At 38.8% G+C, this 16,107-nt stretch overlaps 1 protein-coding gene across 13 annotated transcripts in view; it reads right to left on the reverse strand.

The window, feature by feature from the left end:
* Nrx-1 (neurexin 1) overlaps window positions 1-16,107 on the reverse strand; it is a 724,770-nt gene that overhangs the window by 456,862 nt on the left and 251,801 nt on the right. For all 13 annotated transcript variants that reach the window (XR_013033607.1, XR_013033611.1, XR_013033609.1 and 10 more), the window contains one exon: window positions 735-882. Coding sequence is in view for 8 of the 13 variants with exons in the window: in XM_076522634.1 (XP_076378749.1) it covers window positions 735-882 (148 nt within the window). In the remaining 5 variants the exon portion in view is untranslated. The remainder of the gene's footprint in view (window positions 1-734; window positions 883-16,107) is intronic.

Raw genomic sequence — 16,107 nt, forward strand, 5'->3', positions numbered from 1 at the left:
TATTATTATTATTATTATTATTATTATTATTATTATTATTATTATTATTATTATTATTATTATTATTATTATTATTATTATTATTATTATTATTATTATTATTATTATTATTATTATTATTATTATTATTATTATTATCAACTACGTCCATGAAATTTATTTTTCTATTATAGTCATGAAAATATGTTCTACAATATTATACTGTTCGATAAACGTTTGTTATTTATTATTATTATTATTATTATTATTATTATTATCAACTACGTCCATGAAATTTATTTTTCTATTATAGTCATGAAAATATGTTCTAAAATATTATACTGTTCGATAAACGTTTGTTATTTATTATTATTATTATCAACTACGTCCATGAAATTTATTTTTCCATTAAATACGGACTTCTTTTATTTTCATAATATTCCAAAAATCATTCTGCACTTATCCCACCTCGACTTGTACAAAAATACCCGGTCGATCCGACATTTTCAATGAATTCTCTACCAATTAAATCCGCTTATTAAAACAGAGGTATCAGTGTCGTTCCGAGCATGTTCGACCAACAGAACTTTGTCCGGAGAACGCGACGTAAAAGTAGTCGGCGTAAAGGCACGACGTACGAGGATCAAGATCGGAATTACGAACGCTGGACGCCGGATACACGTGCACGGAACCCGGTGCACAACGGCTGCGAACAATGAGTCAACAATGATATCTAGATCGGGAGAACAACCCACCTTTTTCACAATAGGCGCCCTCATAATCGCCGGACCGGCACTCGCAGATGGGCCCGCTATCGGTGGAAATGCAGATTCCGCCGTGCTGGCAGGGATCACGCGTTTCACAGGCATCGGTCGCGTTCGCTGTCATCATGTTGCGTAAACTCTGGAACAGATAATGGAAAGTAACGTTATCGCATCTGCGGATATCAAAGCGCGCGGACCGGAGCGGCGCGGCGCGGCGCGCGAAAAGTGATGAGAAATCGATATCAGAGCTCGTCACACGGAAGAATGATAGAAATATGCAGTGAGAGGCTCTATCGCCTCTTGTTCGACCATGCGATGGGGAGGGGGGAGGGGGGTGTAGTGTGACCGCTGAAAAGCGATTCAGAATGCGTAGAAGTGGATCTTGTATTTTTTTCCCCCGGCGCACTATGAAACAAGAGGCAGCCGAGAGCTGTAAAAAGTGTCGTTCGATAATCAAAATTTCGTTTCGTTCGTCAAAATTAATATAAACTATACGGATAGTTAATTCGACATTTTGGTCGCAATGTAATATATCATTTTCTTTCTCAATTTTATTCCTTTACACTCGGACGATTTTTCTGATACAGCTGTCAGCAATTCGGAGCAAATTTTCCACAACAATCGTGATTTCATTGTACACGGTCTAATTGAAATTAAAATCATTACGCTGCTGGGAAATTTTATGGGAATCGGTAAATCGTGCTTTGTGCTTTTATCGCCAAAAATTGTCTTCAACAAAGAAATTATTCTGCGTGATCACGATGACACGAAAATTCCGTTTATTTTCGTCGCGCTGCAGGTTTCGTTGAATTTCGTACAATTGCAAATACCATGGATGCATAACAAATGTGCAGTTCAATTACTAGAAAATAAAAATTTACAGTTCAGTTATCATGGAAAATAGGAATTCTTTGCATTGATTGTAAAAAGGAGAATCCATGTGGAAATTTAATCAAACATTCCAGTAAGATTCTTTCCACATTGCAGCTGTCTAAAATTTCACCCAGTCAGTTTTGTCATAACTCCGCGATGTCTATATACAACTGTGCGACGAAATTAACGCGTGTCATACGTAAACGTACATTGCACGTATATCACACGTATATTATACGATAAACCCTAATGTCTCTGCATATTATACACGATAGTTTCCTTTTATACGTACCTACAGGGTGTCCCAAAATTATTGCACAAGCGGGAAGTGAGAAGTTCCTTAGGTGATTTCGAGTAATTTTTTCCTTAGCGAAAACGCAATCCGCGGCTTCGTTTGCGAGTTATTAACGAAAAACAGTGACCAATGAGAGGCGAGCTCGGCTGGCGCGTAGCGACCCAGTCAATGAGTGCACGGAGCCCAGTTCCGCTCATTGGTCCGGCCGTCTCGCGCCAAATGATCTCGCCTCTGATTGGTCACTGTTTTTCGTTAATAACTCGTAAACGAAGTCGCGGATTGCATTTTCGCCAAGGAAAAAGTTACTTCAAATGACCTCAGGAATCGCCCCTTTCCAAGTGTTAACATAATTATGGGATATGTACGATGTCTGTAGTCTATACGTGCCATCATCGATCGTTGCTATTATCAATAGCAAACAATTGTATACAAATCGCGAATACAACCGAAGGAAAACATTTTCTAGCAATAGTTCGCGGAAAATTGATGCGATCAAAATTTCTCGGTCAATCTATCAGGCGCGAACTTCCGGGCCCAGAAAAATCCTCTACAGCTGCAATTTCCAGGAAGATCGCTGACCAACGTGGATCATTAAATCGTCCGCATACTAAATTCAGTTTTCGCAGACGTAACAGGGCGAGCTACGCTTTATGCAGCCGTTGCATTCTTTATGTTGGCCATTTTCTCGCGGCGCCTCCGAGGGAAATCCTTCAGAAGCTAGTTTCTCGCGGAAGAACAAGGCCTAAAGACTTCTTTCCATTCTCTTATAGTTAGCAGAGCTTCTCTCCGTATACGGAAACAGAGTTTTTAACTCGTTCGTCTCGGGACAGTTTCCCTGGCCGCGCGTATTGGGTCACCAGGTCAGCCGTGTCACTCGACTTCATTATTCTACTGAACCGGCGATCTCTCTATCGTTGGCACCCGGCCATTTTGAAGAATTTACGGGTACGGTGGCTCCGACCTTCCGTGGAATCCCATGATCGGCCGGATTAAAAATGCTTCGAGCGCAGCTATGCAAATTCGAGGCTGTCGTTTTTTGCGATAATTATTTCTGTGAAATATTCGATCTCCTTCGGTCACGTCGTTTTTTTTTTACTGAAACCGCTGTCGCGCTGTGCTTCGTATAAATCATCCGACCTCTATCTTATTCAGTCTTACATAGACTGTAAATATGTTCGAATTAAATAGACTATAAATATGTTCATCTTCTCATTTAATACGAAATTTGGCATATAAACTTTTTTGAAATACTAGTTGCATGTGTATATAGCGTCTCAAATGTATTCAATTACGCGACGTCCATATGCGAGTAATATTTAAAGAAAAAGTTTATTTGCCAAATTCTCTATTACGTGAGAAGATAATAATATTAATAATATTTATAATAATTTATATATAATATAATTTATAATAATAATAATATTTATAGTCCATCTACTAGAGTTCAAACATCTATTTTTACCCAGTCCTGCTAAAATGATGATTCGCATTGCAACGGCGAACATAAAGAATCCTACGATTTATCGAGTGTTACTTCAGCTAAGAACTTTAGTAAAAAGTGATTTTAGAATTTTATTATTCTACTGGTTCTTTCGGTAAATAATTTTCTAACATTTTAGTTACCGCAGGCCCGTTAATACACTTTTTAATAATTATTTACAAGTTACGTTTAATCGCGATGCGTGCACATTTACGTAAAAAAATACAAAAACATTTTCAATTATTCCCTGCATAAGGACAGAGTTTGAAATAATCGCAGCTACTCTCTCTCTCTCTCTCTCTCTCTCTCTCTCTCTCTCTCTCTCTCTCTCTCTCTCTCTCTCTCCGTTGCTAATAGTTTTTTAATTTTCTAGAAAAACATCCTCGTCGCGTTATTACACGGAAAAATCCAGCAGCGTCGCGTCGCCATTGGAACGGCATCTCCCAACAGCAAGATGCATCAATTTTTCATGCTCCTAGAAACCTGCAGGAATGTCGCCAAAGTCGTTAATTGAAATTCCAACGTTGCTTGTCCGTATCCGATGAAAAAGTAAAACAGTTCCGATAATACGTTTCGAATTAGATCAACTCGAGTGACGGTATCGTGGAACAATTGAGAAGGCGTCGGTTCGCCGTCGATCGATTTAAATGAACCATGTGAGGCCTGTCACGCGTCCGCTTTCTTGGACGGCGTTTCCGCTAATTAAGCCGAATTTCGGCGAGAGTTCCGGCCAGGCTCACACGCTCGCTGTTAAGACCGCTGTTACTCGGCCGCTTGTACATTCCGGCTATTATTTGCGGAAATTGTTGGGCCGCGAGCAGCCGCGGTTAACCCGCTCGTTTCGCGCGCTGAACAAACGGCCAAGAATCTGCGGACGTCCGTGAATTAGTTGGAGGGGGAAACATTTTTGAACCGGTGCTCCGCATTTTAATTGCGGCCGAGGGTGGGTTCATGACAGGAAAGAATCCGCTGTGGCACAGTGTTCGGGTTAAATTGTATCGCTGGCAATCAGAGTTGAGGATTATTCGAATTCTTTCGAAAAAATATTAGTCTAAGATAATATTTTATTCCCGTAACGATTGCATTCATTAGTCGTCAGAAATTATTCTATCTATTGAAAGTTATTGAAATCATTCTTCGTTCGAAATAAATTATACGAATAGAGATTATAAAATCATTCGAACGATATTGAGAATAATTGCTGACTGTTTTTGTTGCTACGTAATTTTAGAAGAATATATTTGTACGAATATTTAATATTCGTAGAATTCATATATTAGAGTTTCTGCGAATTCGGAAGCTAGTATTGTCATTCTATTTAAGGAATCAGCTTTACCTATAAATCGATCGTTGCGCGAATAAATTGTTAGTAGCCAATCCATTCTCATATATCCCCACGATCAAGAATAATTAATAATGAAAGTATATTTCAAATTCGCAATGAAATATTTTCCGCTAGATCGTAAAAGAATACATGTTCTAATTTTTAGACGTACTTATAGCACGTTTGATAAAAGTGTCCTTTAATCGGAAGTTATAATTTAAAAGAAAAGAAAGGCGCATTAGGCACTATATTACCGTACTCTCATCAGTAGACTGCGAATTTTACGGATTTACAGCAAAGTGGTTGCCATTTAAAATAGTAGGAAGATTGAAAGAACTTGAAACTGTCAGTGTGTGTTATTCTAATCCACCGAAATTATTAAAAAAATCAGTGGAACTCTCTGTTTAGTTTCGATTTTTTGCAGTCGATACAGACAATTTGTATTTTGCGGAAAAATCCGCAGTGTACTCAACGGCCACAGCGTATCCGCCAGACACTGTCCAGAAAACGCAGGATAAAAGCCAAAAAGGAGAAACGTTTTTTTCGTCAGCCTCCGCAGTGCTCGGCGCAGCGACGCGTCGCGGTAAGTAAGTTGCTCGCCAGATTTCGTCGTAGTTTATTAATTCAATTATACTTCTCGGCTGGCATTCCGTTACCGGATCACGTAGAGCCACTTGTATCAGCTGACGGTGTGGCGGGCCGCGGCTCGGCTCGGCTCGGCGCGACTCCGCGGCCAGTAACACGCAGTTCCAGGAGAATTGCGGATTCAGGCCGCGGGTCCGTGTCACGCGGCGAAAAACGATACCGGGACAGGCGAAATCAAATTTCACTGTCCGTTCTCAATAATGGTTGTTGCAGGCACTTAGTTGTAATCGGTCCGGGCAATTGAGTTTTTATCGCTTGTCTCTCGGGCGCGCGTCGCTAAATCTTCTTAATTAAAGAATCGTTACGAAAGCGCAATTGCACCCCTGTTACACCGACCCGTTCGGATAATTTAATGCCTCTTTTAATCCGCCGCTTCTTTTTTCCTTGTATAAATGCTTCTCCGCTTCCGCTTCGAGTGAAATTTACGAGCTACGAACTTCGGCATAGATTATCGATTTTTGTGGCGAATTAACGCGAAAGCGATTGCACGCGAACTCGCACATTTTTGGAAGATTCTCTTTTTCGGCGCATTCCTTTTGCAGTTCCTTTACTTTGAGATCATTCAGCCGGAACTCGCAAGTTTTGAACTAATTTTGGCTACAATTTGCTATGCAAGAATTTACTACGTTCGTTTCATTTGACTCGATTTTATAGCTTTGGTCGCTCGCATGCGTTCGTTTTGATTTTATTCGTCTAGAATTTATAAGCTAGAGATTTCAACAGATCTTAACGATTTAATGCGAAGGTATTAACAGAAGTGGTTTTTACGTGAACGTACATTGTTGTAAGAATTTATCCGTGTAATTTACTGTTCGTTTCGTGTGTGTGTATTTCGATTTTATTCGTTCCCTTTGTAGCGATTATTTGTTTATCTTGATTTTATTCGCGCGATGTTTACTAAAATTTAAACATGAAGGCCGAGCATTTGAAGTTACGACGGCGCATTAATTGTTCGCGCGAACGTATAAAAGGCAAAATAAGTTGGCCAATATAACGTAATTTGTAATGTACCGGTACATTATCATTTCCGCAGGGAAATTTACTTCAGTGTGTAATACACAAACAGACTCGCGATACGGGAATATTTCGTTTGTACAGATGAACAACCGATTGCTTCTTTTGTTAACGCTTGTTCTCTTAACATTTCTGTACAATGTCCTGTCTTAATAACAATATGGAACTGTATAGAATTATAAAAAGTTAGTTACGTTTTCTACGAAAGGCGTTTCTCAAATTTTCGTTATAGGCTCAGATAAAAAAGTTAAAAAACGAGAGTTCCCTATTTTTTTTTCTATCACTCCAAGCATGTACCAGCAAAATAAAAAAGAGCATTTTAGTCATTGTCTAATACACTAGTCTCTCTATCGTCTAAACAAAAATCAAGTCATTCAGTGCAGTTTTAAAAAAATTATTAGGTTTCAAACGTTGTACGAAGACTGTTTTGTCTGGATGTATACATCTGCAACAATATCTTAACGTCGTTTTATTAACACTAGATTTGCGGAGCAGAAAAAAGAGCTGCTTTGTATTAGTTTATAAAAGTAACAATAAGACATTTATAACATTAGCCGTAAGTAATATAATATTGTTACGGCGACTTGTCCAAATCAAGTCGCTGTAATGTGAAACTGCCCTGTTGTGAGCAACTCCTTAAAGAAAAATAGAAGAGAGGGGTTGCCACGGAGGTGTTTTATCAACGGACAATCGGAGAGTCGGGATCGGACCGTCGAGCGATCAACACCATCTAATTCAAAGATCTCTTACATATTCTAATTCAGTTGTATTATAGTTCGTGTTCTCTATTGTAAATAAAATGCCGCGACGCGGGAGAAGTGTTGTAATTCGTAACAATATAAATGGAATAAATATCTCATAAATGCATCTTTACGACATGAATAATCGTAAATTAAACAATTAGTGACCCGTCATTTTGACGGGTTTCGTACATCTAGCGTTAATATCAATAAACTGAATTTGATACGAACCGATGCAAATTAACCTTTTAGGTACGGCTGAATTCTGCGCGAGACTATTTCTCTGGACGGCAGAGTCTGATGTGTACTGTACAGAGTCTGATACTGTATATACAGGGGGTCCCAAAAATGTCTCGCAATCCGAAAGTGACGGGTTACTCGGGCCATTTGAAGCAACTTTTTCCTTTACAAAAATTTTCTTCGAGGCACCGTTAACGAGTTATTAACGAAAAACAGTGACCAATGAGAAGTGAGATACGCTGGCGTGAGCCAACGGCGCCAGCGGTCGAGCGGTCGAATCCCAGTTCCGCCGATTAGCTCGGCCACTTAGCGCTAGGCGAGCTCGCCTCTCATTGGTCAGTGTTTTTCGTTAATAATTCGTAAACAAAGCCACGAGTTGCATTTTCGCTAAGGAAAAAGTTACTTCAAATGATCCCAGAAACTTCTCATTTCCGGATTGCGAGACATTTTTGGGACACCCTGTAGACTGTTGTAAATCGATGTGAAGACAAAAGAAGCGTCAAACAATGCATACGAAGACGATTATTTGATTCAAACGATGAGCGAATGAACTACTAGAGCAAGCCACTATAGTGGCGCGTCGTCCAGAGGAGATGACATCCGCGAAAACCACTATAGTGGCGCGTCGTGCCTGTTGCGTCCAGAGACAAGGGCCATAAAAAGGTCCCACCATTGGGGAAACCCTCTCAGGCCCCAACAAGGGTCAAGGCAGACACCCCCCTCCAAGGGGTGATTCGTGCCTCGACCAATAATAAACAATCTACCTCCATCCACGGGTGCTCTTCCACGACTTTCCAGCGTTGGAAGAGCATTCTTCCACCAGCGCTCGCAGAGAGTACAACACAAAAAATAAAGTTCTCTAAGACTACTAGAGACCCTTCCACGTCATTAATTTGCCGTAGGAAGCGCGAATCGAGCGTACAATAGTTCGGTCGCGCATGTACGTTAGGCGACTAACCGAACGTACGGACAAAACAGTGCCTAAAAGGTTAATTGTCGGTAAACAGTAAGTGTTCAATAGGAACTGAAGCAAAAGCACGTGTGCCGACGCGAACGCACAGGAACGGAAGAAGGAAGTACATACAAGTTACGCACGTCGCAGACAAAAGACGTCTGGACAAAATGTCATGCCTCCGTTATAACGAGCACGCGAATTGCTCAAACGCAATCTACAACACCTCCTCCCAAGAGCGCGCGAATTCCTCAAACGCAATCTACAACACAAACATTAAACTCGCCTAGGGAGACAATTAATTCTTGCGTGATAACAAGTTGCAACAACACTCGCACCTTGTAATTTGCTTGTGTAAATTGCCACTCGGTACTTCCCGAAGTCGCATCGTTTCTTCGTGTCTAATTTATATCACATTTTTCTTTCATTCTTAGGGATTCGCTTTCACTTTAAAGTGAAAGTGAAGTTACGCTTTTCAGAGCTTTCACTCTTATTTAACACTAGATTTACGGAACCCGTGAAAATGGCGGGTCACTAATTTTTTAATTTACGGTTATTCATGTCGTAAGGATACATTTATGCATTATTTATTCAATTTATATGTTACCTACGGCAAATGTTACGATAACACCTGTTCAAGATCAGAATAAATGTCTTATTGTTACTTTTATAAAATAATATGAAATACCTGTTTTTTTGTGTGTGTGCTCCCTAAATCTAGTGTTAAGGAAACCATAAGCATAAATTACGTTTTTAGTCGTACTTTCAATTTTTACACTCCTCAGGTTTTACGCGAAGGAAACTATAACCGGAGAGCATGTTCTTAGTCGTACTTTCAGTTTTTACGCTTTTCAGCTTTTATACTATTCAAGGAATCATGAATAGAAATTATGCTCTTAGACATACTCTCAATCTTTACACTAAGGGAGCCATAAGTAGAAATTATGTACTTAGACATACTTTCAATCTTTACACCAATGGAGCCGTAAGTAGAAATTATGTTCTTAGACATACTTTCAATCTTTACGCATTTGAACGTTTACGCTGTTCGTAGTAACCGAGAGGCGAAATTATCGTTGATGTCTCAGTCATACTCTCAATCTTTGCGTTTATCGACTATTACTATTCAAGGCAACTACGAACAGAAGTCGTGTATTACTTTCTTAACCATACCTTCAATCTTTCCAGTATAACAACCACAGTCAGGAGCAGCATGATTTGTCACGCACGAATCATGTTACTTCTGGTCGGAAAAATAATTGTAAATCGTCAAGGCATTATAAAAAATATTACAAACGGACATAAATATTCAGATAAAAATAGAACATTTTATCGAAAGATTTTTAATTTAATTTTTATATCTATTTGCAATATGCACGACAAATCATGCTATTCCTGGTTGTGGTTATCCTGAAAAGATTGAAAGCATGGTTGTTTCATGTGTGACAACAAAGGAAACGTTATTTAAAACTACACCGTTTAGACTGTGAATTTCAAAAGAAACCCAAAACATATATTTACTATAAAAATGAAGGATTTAATCCACACGTAATTGTTCTATTAAATAACGTTCGTATTTTCGTATTTAAACCGTAACCGTATTTTCTCAGCGAATTTTCCTGAAAATTTCTCAAACGCGAAAGCGTTCAGATAAATTCGGAAATTCTGTTCTCGGTTTCATAACTGAAATGAATTCCTCGGGGCGATATTGCACGTGTTAATCACGATTTCAATGGATCGCGATAGGAATAGTGGCGAATAATTCGTCCGCGGGCCCGGATAAAATTCGTCGGCGGGATGATCCGGTTCCTCGATCGCCAGGGGAACACAGCTTGTTTTGTTCCGGAGGAGTTTTTTCCAGCGATCCGGGGAGAAACATTATCTGGTGACGCAGCATCGTGTTCCCGTTGTCCCGTATTCGTAGCACGACGCGAAACAGTACTGCGCGGCGTAAGAAAGGAACAAGGGGCGAAGGGGTGGCAGATGCTCCGTATGCGGATACCCGGATTCTTCTCACGTCAGGACAATCAATAGCGACTGTTCTATAGAAATGTGTATCCACGTGCAGCCGGGGAAGTGTTCTAACATGTGTAAAGGCCGCGTTCAATCGTCCTCCGCCTAACACTGACGGATACAAATAACGCGGCCCCTGTTTATTCATAGACCGAGAGAAACCCGCGTCGTGATTAGACTGCGAATCACAAAGCCAGGTTCTCGCCGGGAAAATTGTCAAACCGAAATATTTATCGCGACACTCATTTTGGTCGAAGAAATTTCGTCGCTGCTCGAATACTCTATTGCAATCTTTATTCGAATCTTCGTTCGCTATTATTGGCCCACTGAATTCTTTACCATTTCTATCTCCACTAATTCTCTACTGTTTCAAATTACACAGAAATATATATATATATTAACACTTTATCGTCCGGTCGTGGTTGAGGCTGCCACTCAGTAAGGACTGGCTTAGTCGCGCGCGCATTTGCTCCCAGTACCGGCTAAATTTTCGCTATTCATTGTGTTGTGCTTATTCCTTTAAAAATAATAATAAATAATAATAATTATTATAATTATAATTCATAAGGATATGGGGAGGTCAGCATACAGGAGGTCAGCTACTAACAAAACAGTAAAGAAGCGAAAACCGTCGATAGCTAAAAGTCGATTAATAGGCTATCGGTCGATAAGCATTGGCAATCGAAAAGCCGATTAATAGGCTAGCGATCGATAAACATTGGCAATCGAAAAGCCGATAAATAGGCTAGCGGTCGATAAAGTGTTAATTATTTGAAAATTATATTACTTTCGGGGAAACGAGGGATTCCTCAGGTCATTTGAAGTAACTTTTTCCTCAGCGAGAATGAAATCCGCGGCTTTGTTCACGAGTTATTAACGAAAAACGTTGACCAATAAGAAGCGAGCTCGGCTGAGCGAGTCAACGAGCGGCCCAGTTCCGCTCATTGGCTCGGCCGCCTTACGCCAGTCAAGCTCGCCTCTCATTGGCCAGTGCTTTTCGTTAATAACTCGTAAACAAAGCCGCAGATCGCATTTTCGCTAAGGAAATGATGAAATCGAATAACCTCAGGAATTCCTCCGAAGTAACTTTATTTTTGAAACAATATATCGTAGAAACAACTGTCATGAAATACAATATATAATAATGTGTGTTCTACTGATTTATGGTGTCTTATTTAGTTATCCTGACGTGAGTTTATTTGATCGATAAATTCGCACGAGATATTTGATAGAACAATCCGAACGACTATTGTAATAATTAATCGCACATTAGACGTGGAGAATAGTTTTCTCAATGATTAAAACAATGGTGATTTCTAACAATTAATATATAGCAGTTCCTTTACAAAACGCACGAGAAGAAAATTAAAAATTAAAAATTGCATTGTTCTGTGGAATAAAAGAAATTCCAATTGAAAAGGAGATAAATAAACTGCTGGATATATATATATATATTTACAGATATATATCCAGCAGTTTATTTATCTCCTTTTCAATTGGAATTTCCGTTCAAAATTGACATCAACGGTCTAATTATGATCGAAAGACTATAGGTAATTTCATAACTGACTAGCGTAATTTTCTTTGCGATGATCTTTCATTACATTGATACGCTGTTTGATAATTCAGTTATCCTTTTTTACGCTTGAATATTGGAATATTGGCGGCTGCACAGTATAGAAACTATGCACGTGAAAATAAACTTCACTGCTCCGTTATGTTTTCTTTTTTCTTACACGGAAAGTTGGTCGCAAAGTTGATTAAAAACGAACCCACCTCTCGACGCGAATGTTTCCCCTCGCCCGGTTCCGGGACAACATTCTTTGAAAATTTCTATGAATAAGAAACTTCCGCGTGTTCTCGTTTAAAGGCGCGGAATTTTAGAAAATAATCTTGCAGCGTTACCGGAGAATCAGCTACGATTAATGATTCAGAGGAAACTTTATCAGCGAAGCGTAGACTGTCTTGTTTAAAGTGGAAGCGACGAGACCCCGTATCGATCGTCTTCGAAAAATTTATCATTCTGTCGCAATCATATCGTAATTAAGCGTAACGCTTCGTGACTTATTTAGTCGGCGATTAATTTCACGGAGGTGTATCCCTATCAGCGCGAAAGTATGATTAATGTGTCGACAGTCGACTCATTAGGAACTGTACTGAAACTAGATAGGCGTAGAGTCTGTTGAACTGCTCGCCAAGGATGTTGATGTGACTGCCAAGTGCGAATGAATGTCAGATGACACGCGTGAATTAGGTTTCTTGCCGGTGGAGGAGTGGGGAGCCGACGAAAGAACATTTCAAACAAAAATTACCGTATATTTTAAAGTTATTCAAAAATGTCGTTTAACCCCTTAACGCGCAGAAACGTATTAACACGGGCGTGCAAAACCGGCCAAAATGTGCAGACCCGTATATATACGGTCGGTGTCGTAACTTATGTCGCTAAAATGTTCAGATTCGAATATATGAAAAACAGTACGATGGGTACAAAATTCGATCTGCAATGCGATTCAATATTCACTATAATTATTTATCCACTATTTTTATTGAATTTTTAGTAATTTTTGCATTTTTTTAAAATATTTATTGAAATTAAGGTCCAAATATGTATTTTCTTAGATAAAAAAAATTGATTTTTTTTGGTCGTTTTTTTTTTTTAAATTGTGCATTAAGGGGTTAAAGACAAATTCAATACGTATACCTTAATATGAGCCGTTTATTGTGAAAGTGGCATAAGTCACTTTTTTTTTCTTTTTTTAAATGGAAAGATACCGTTCAATTGTAATTAGTGTTACCATTAACTCGACTTTTTTGAAAAAGTGACTTATGCCACTTTCAAAATAAACGGCTCATATGCGTAGTTTATTAATATTTCAATTTAAAAAGAACTAAAATATTTCAATTAAAACGATGTTACACAAGTCGCTCGTGAAACCAAGAATCCACAAGATTGTAAATCCAAGTTCCAAAGTGTGCCGGCTTGTTTAATTCAACACGTACACCGAAATTCAAGTTTAGCCACGCGGATGAACGTATGGAATTTCTCCGATGATACAGATTAGAATGTTTCCGAGCGATCGTCCGACGAGGTGTTACGCGTAGAATTATTAGTGAGCATGCAGAAACTATGCAAGGAATTATCGTAACTTGATTACACACGAAGAAATTCCGATAGACAGAAAGTGCCTCAATTTCCCCAAGTATGCGCACCATAGTTGCATAAGTATGCAGTTGGCTGCAACGCGATCGCATCTGTTTCAAAATTCGAACGTATTAAACTATTTACCACCGAAGTGGCGAATTGTAAATTTAATCGGATACGGATCATATAAGTAGCTTCGGACAATAAGCCGAGTTAATTGTCCATGAGACGTTGTGGAAAATATTATTACATAACTTCGACATTTATAATATATTAAGTATTAGAAAAACTTCGTAATATTAGTAATATTATTCGCAATATTAGTGAAATTAGAAAATAAACAACGCGCGAAGGCTGGATTAGGATGCAGTTGAACACCGGTTAACAACTTTTCACTACTCGACTAAACAAATTAGTCGGAAACAAAAACTTTCAATTTTATCGGTGTTCTCGAAATCGAAACAAACGATTTTTAGGAATTTATTATGGCAGAACCAACTTATATGGGGCTGTGAAAAAATTGTTGCGATATATTCGAACATGATTTCTCAATGCAGCCAAATTTTTGTAGCACACCACACTTACAAGCGGTTTTGTAAACATTTTTATTTCCATTTTAGACAATTCTATGGATAATTACACGTTTCATAGACAGGGTACTTTTCGGCGCCCTGTAAAACAAACACCGTTAAGTACAGCATGCTACAAAAATTCATCTACAATAATGAATCTTTCTCGGATACGTTGCAGAAAGTCGTTCGAGTCTACGCAAATTGGTTTCTCTGTCAAAAAATTCCCTAAAACACCAGTTTCTCCAACCCCAATTTTCAGCAGGAAGTTACATTTAACACGTTCCGTGCCACGTGTACCATAAATGGTACACGTTAAACTTGACCATCAGGCCACGTGTACCATAAATGGTACACGCGGACATATTTATTTAAAGCGCTGAAGACATACATTTTGTGACAAATTTGATTGTATAAAATATATTTCCACCAAAAGGATGAGAGGCATTGTAAAAAATGCTGTATAGAACAAAGCACATAAATTTGTTTAATCGTTATATACACAATAACTATTAATTACAATGTTTGACTTTTTAAAGCAAGAGCTGCATAAAAACGGTTGATTCGGGCAGTCACTACTTATCTACTGATGATATAATGAAATATTATGTGATAATGTATCAATCTTTAGTCAAAACATCAAATGGCCTGAACGACAAGTTAGGCAAAAATGGCTTGGCACGGAACGTGTTAATTGCTCGTCTATTACGATTTTTAAGAAAGCCACGGGGCATCTGCAGAGAAACGCGGTTCAACCCAAGGTGTCTACACCACGGACGTGTTAATTTCTCTTCCAGACTTCCACGAATATTTCACTGGGCAGCGTTGTTCGTTGGCGCGTCGTACGCGCTCAACTTCCGAGCCACTCCAATTGCGCGTCGCCACGGTTGAAGCACTATTAAGCACGGCCGAAATGACCGTGACTCGTTAAAATGATTTGTTGGCCGGCGCTAGTCCTGGTAAACTACCATTAGCCGCGCCGGAAAAAGATAAATGCATTGTTAACGAATTTTCAGTGATTCCGTGATTTCGCGCGTCGAAGGACGGGCCGGTCGCGATCAATTTTAAAAGTGCGACGATTCTCGGGAGAGCGCGTTAATTGCGGCCGAAAAGTGCTTAACACTGCGGCTAACATGATTAGTAAAGCCCAATCCGAAGGACGCTGTTACCTAAATAGCAAGCATCGTTGGCAGAGTTCAAGTTGGTTTGATTGACCGCGTTTCAATTTTATTCATGATTCGTTTCACTTATTTTTACGACTCCTAATGCCTTGCATAAAATTGGTTGTGATTATCTTTTTTTTCAATTATTGATCCAATTACTTATCAAATTTTAATCGTCGCTTCATTCATGATATGCTTTGCTCGCATTCTTTTGTAGATTCTTGCGTGATTAGGCACGTTTATTTTTCTTTCAGTGAGTGTTCAAATTAATTCTTAATCATATCTATTTATTAAATTTTGTTCATCGAAGTGATAAGATTGTTTCAACTTCATTCACGATTCAGATTATTTATACACTGTATCCGCTAAATTTTCTTGATCGAAGTGGTGAATCACGTTTCAATTTAATGTAGCATTTGAGCCGTTTATTTTGGAAGTGGCATAAGTCACTTTGTTTTTAAGTCGATATATTTAAGGGTTTGCGTTTTAACACGTTTCAAAATATGGATGCTAACTTTCGAGAAGATTTACTTGTATTCGTTATCTCAGGATAGTGATAATTTTCTCAGTATAAATAATTTCGTATAAACATTAACAAAATCACCACTTTTCATTACGGTAAAGTGACTTATGCCACTTTCAAAATAAACGGCTCATTTATCTCTGATTCTTTTCCATCATTCGAATATTCTCACACAATTGATCGTAATTAGTCGTTCGTCGTTTTAACACATGAACCAAATAGTCGTCACGTGTCAATTAGATTCGCGCAAAATAGAACTTATCTTCGTCGATCGCAGCACAAAGATGAACGAAATGAAAATTTCTCAAACTCCCTCAACATTTTCATTGTTGAAAATTTTGCCCGTCCGTTTTTATCATAAACGCGTAAAATCCGTGATCCGTCTGGAAGA

Source organism: Megalopta genalis, chromosome 6, assembly GCF_051020955.1.
Source record: "Megalopta genalis isolate 19385.01 chromosome 6, iyMegGena1_principal, whole genome shotgun sequence".
Classification (NCBI taxonomy): Eukaryota; Metazoa; Arthropoda; class Insecta; order Hymenoptera; family Halictidae; genus Megalopta; species Megalopta genalis.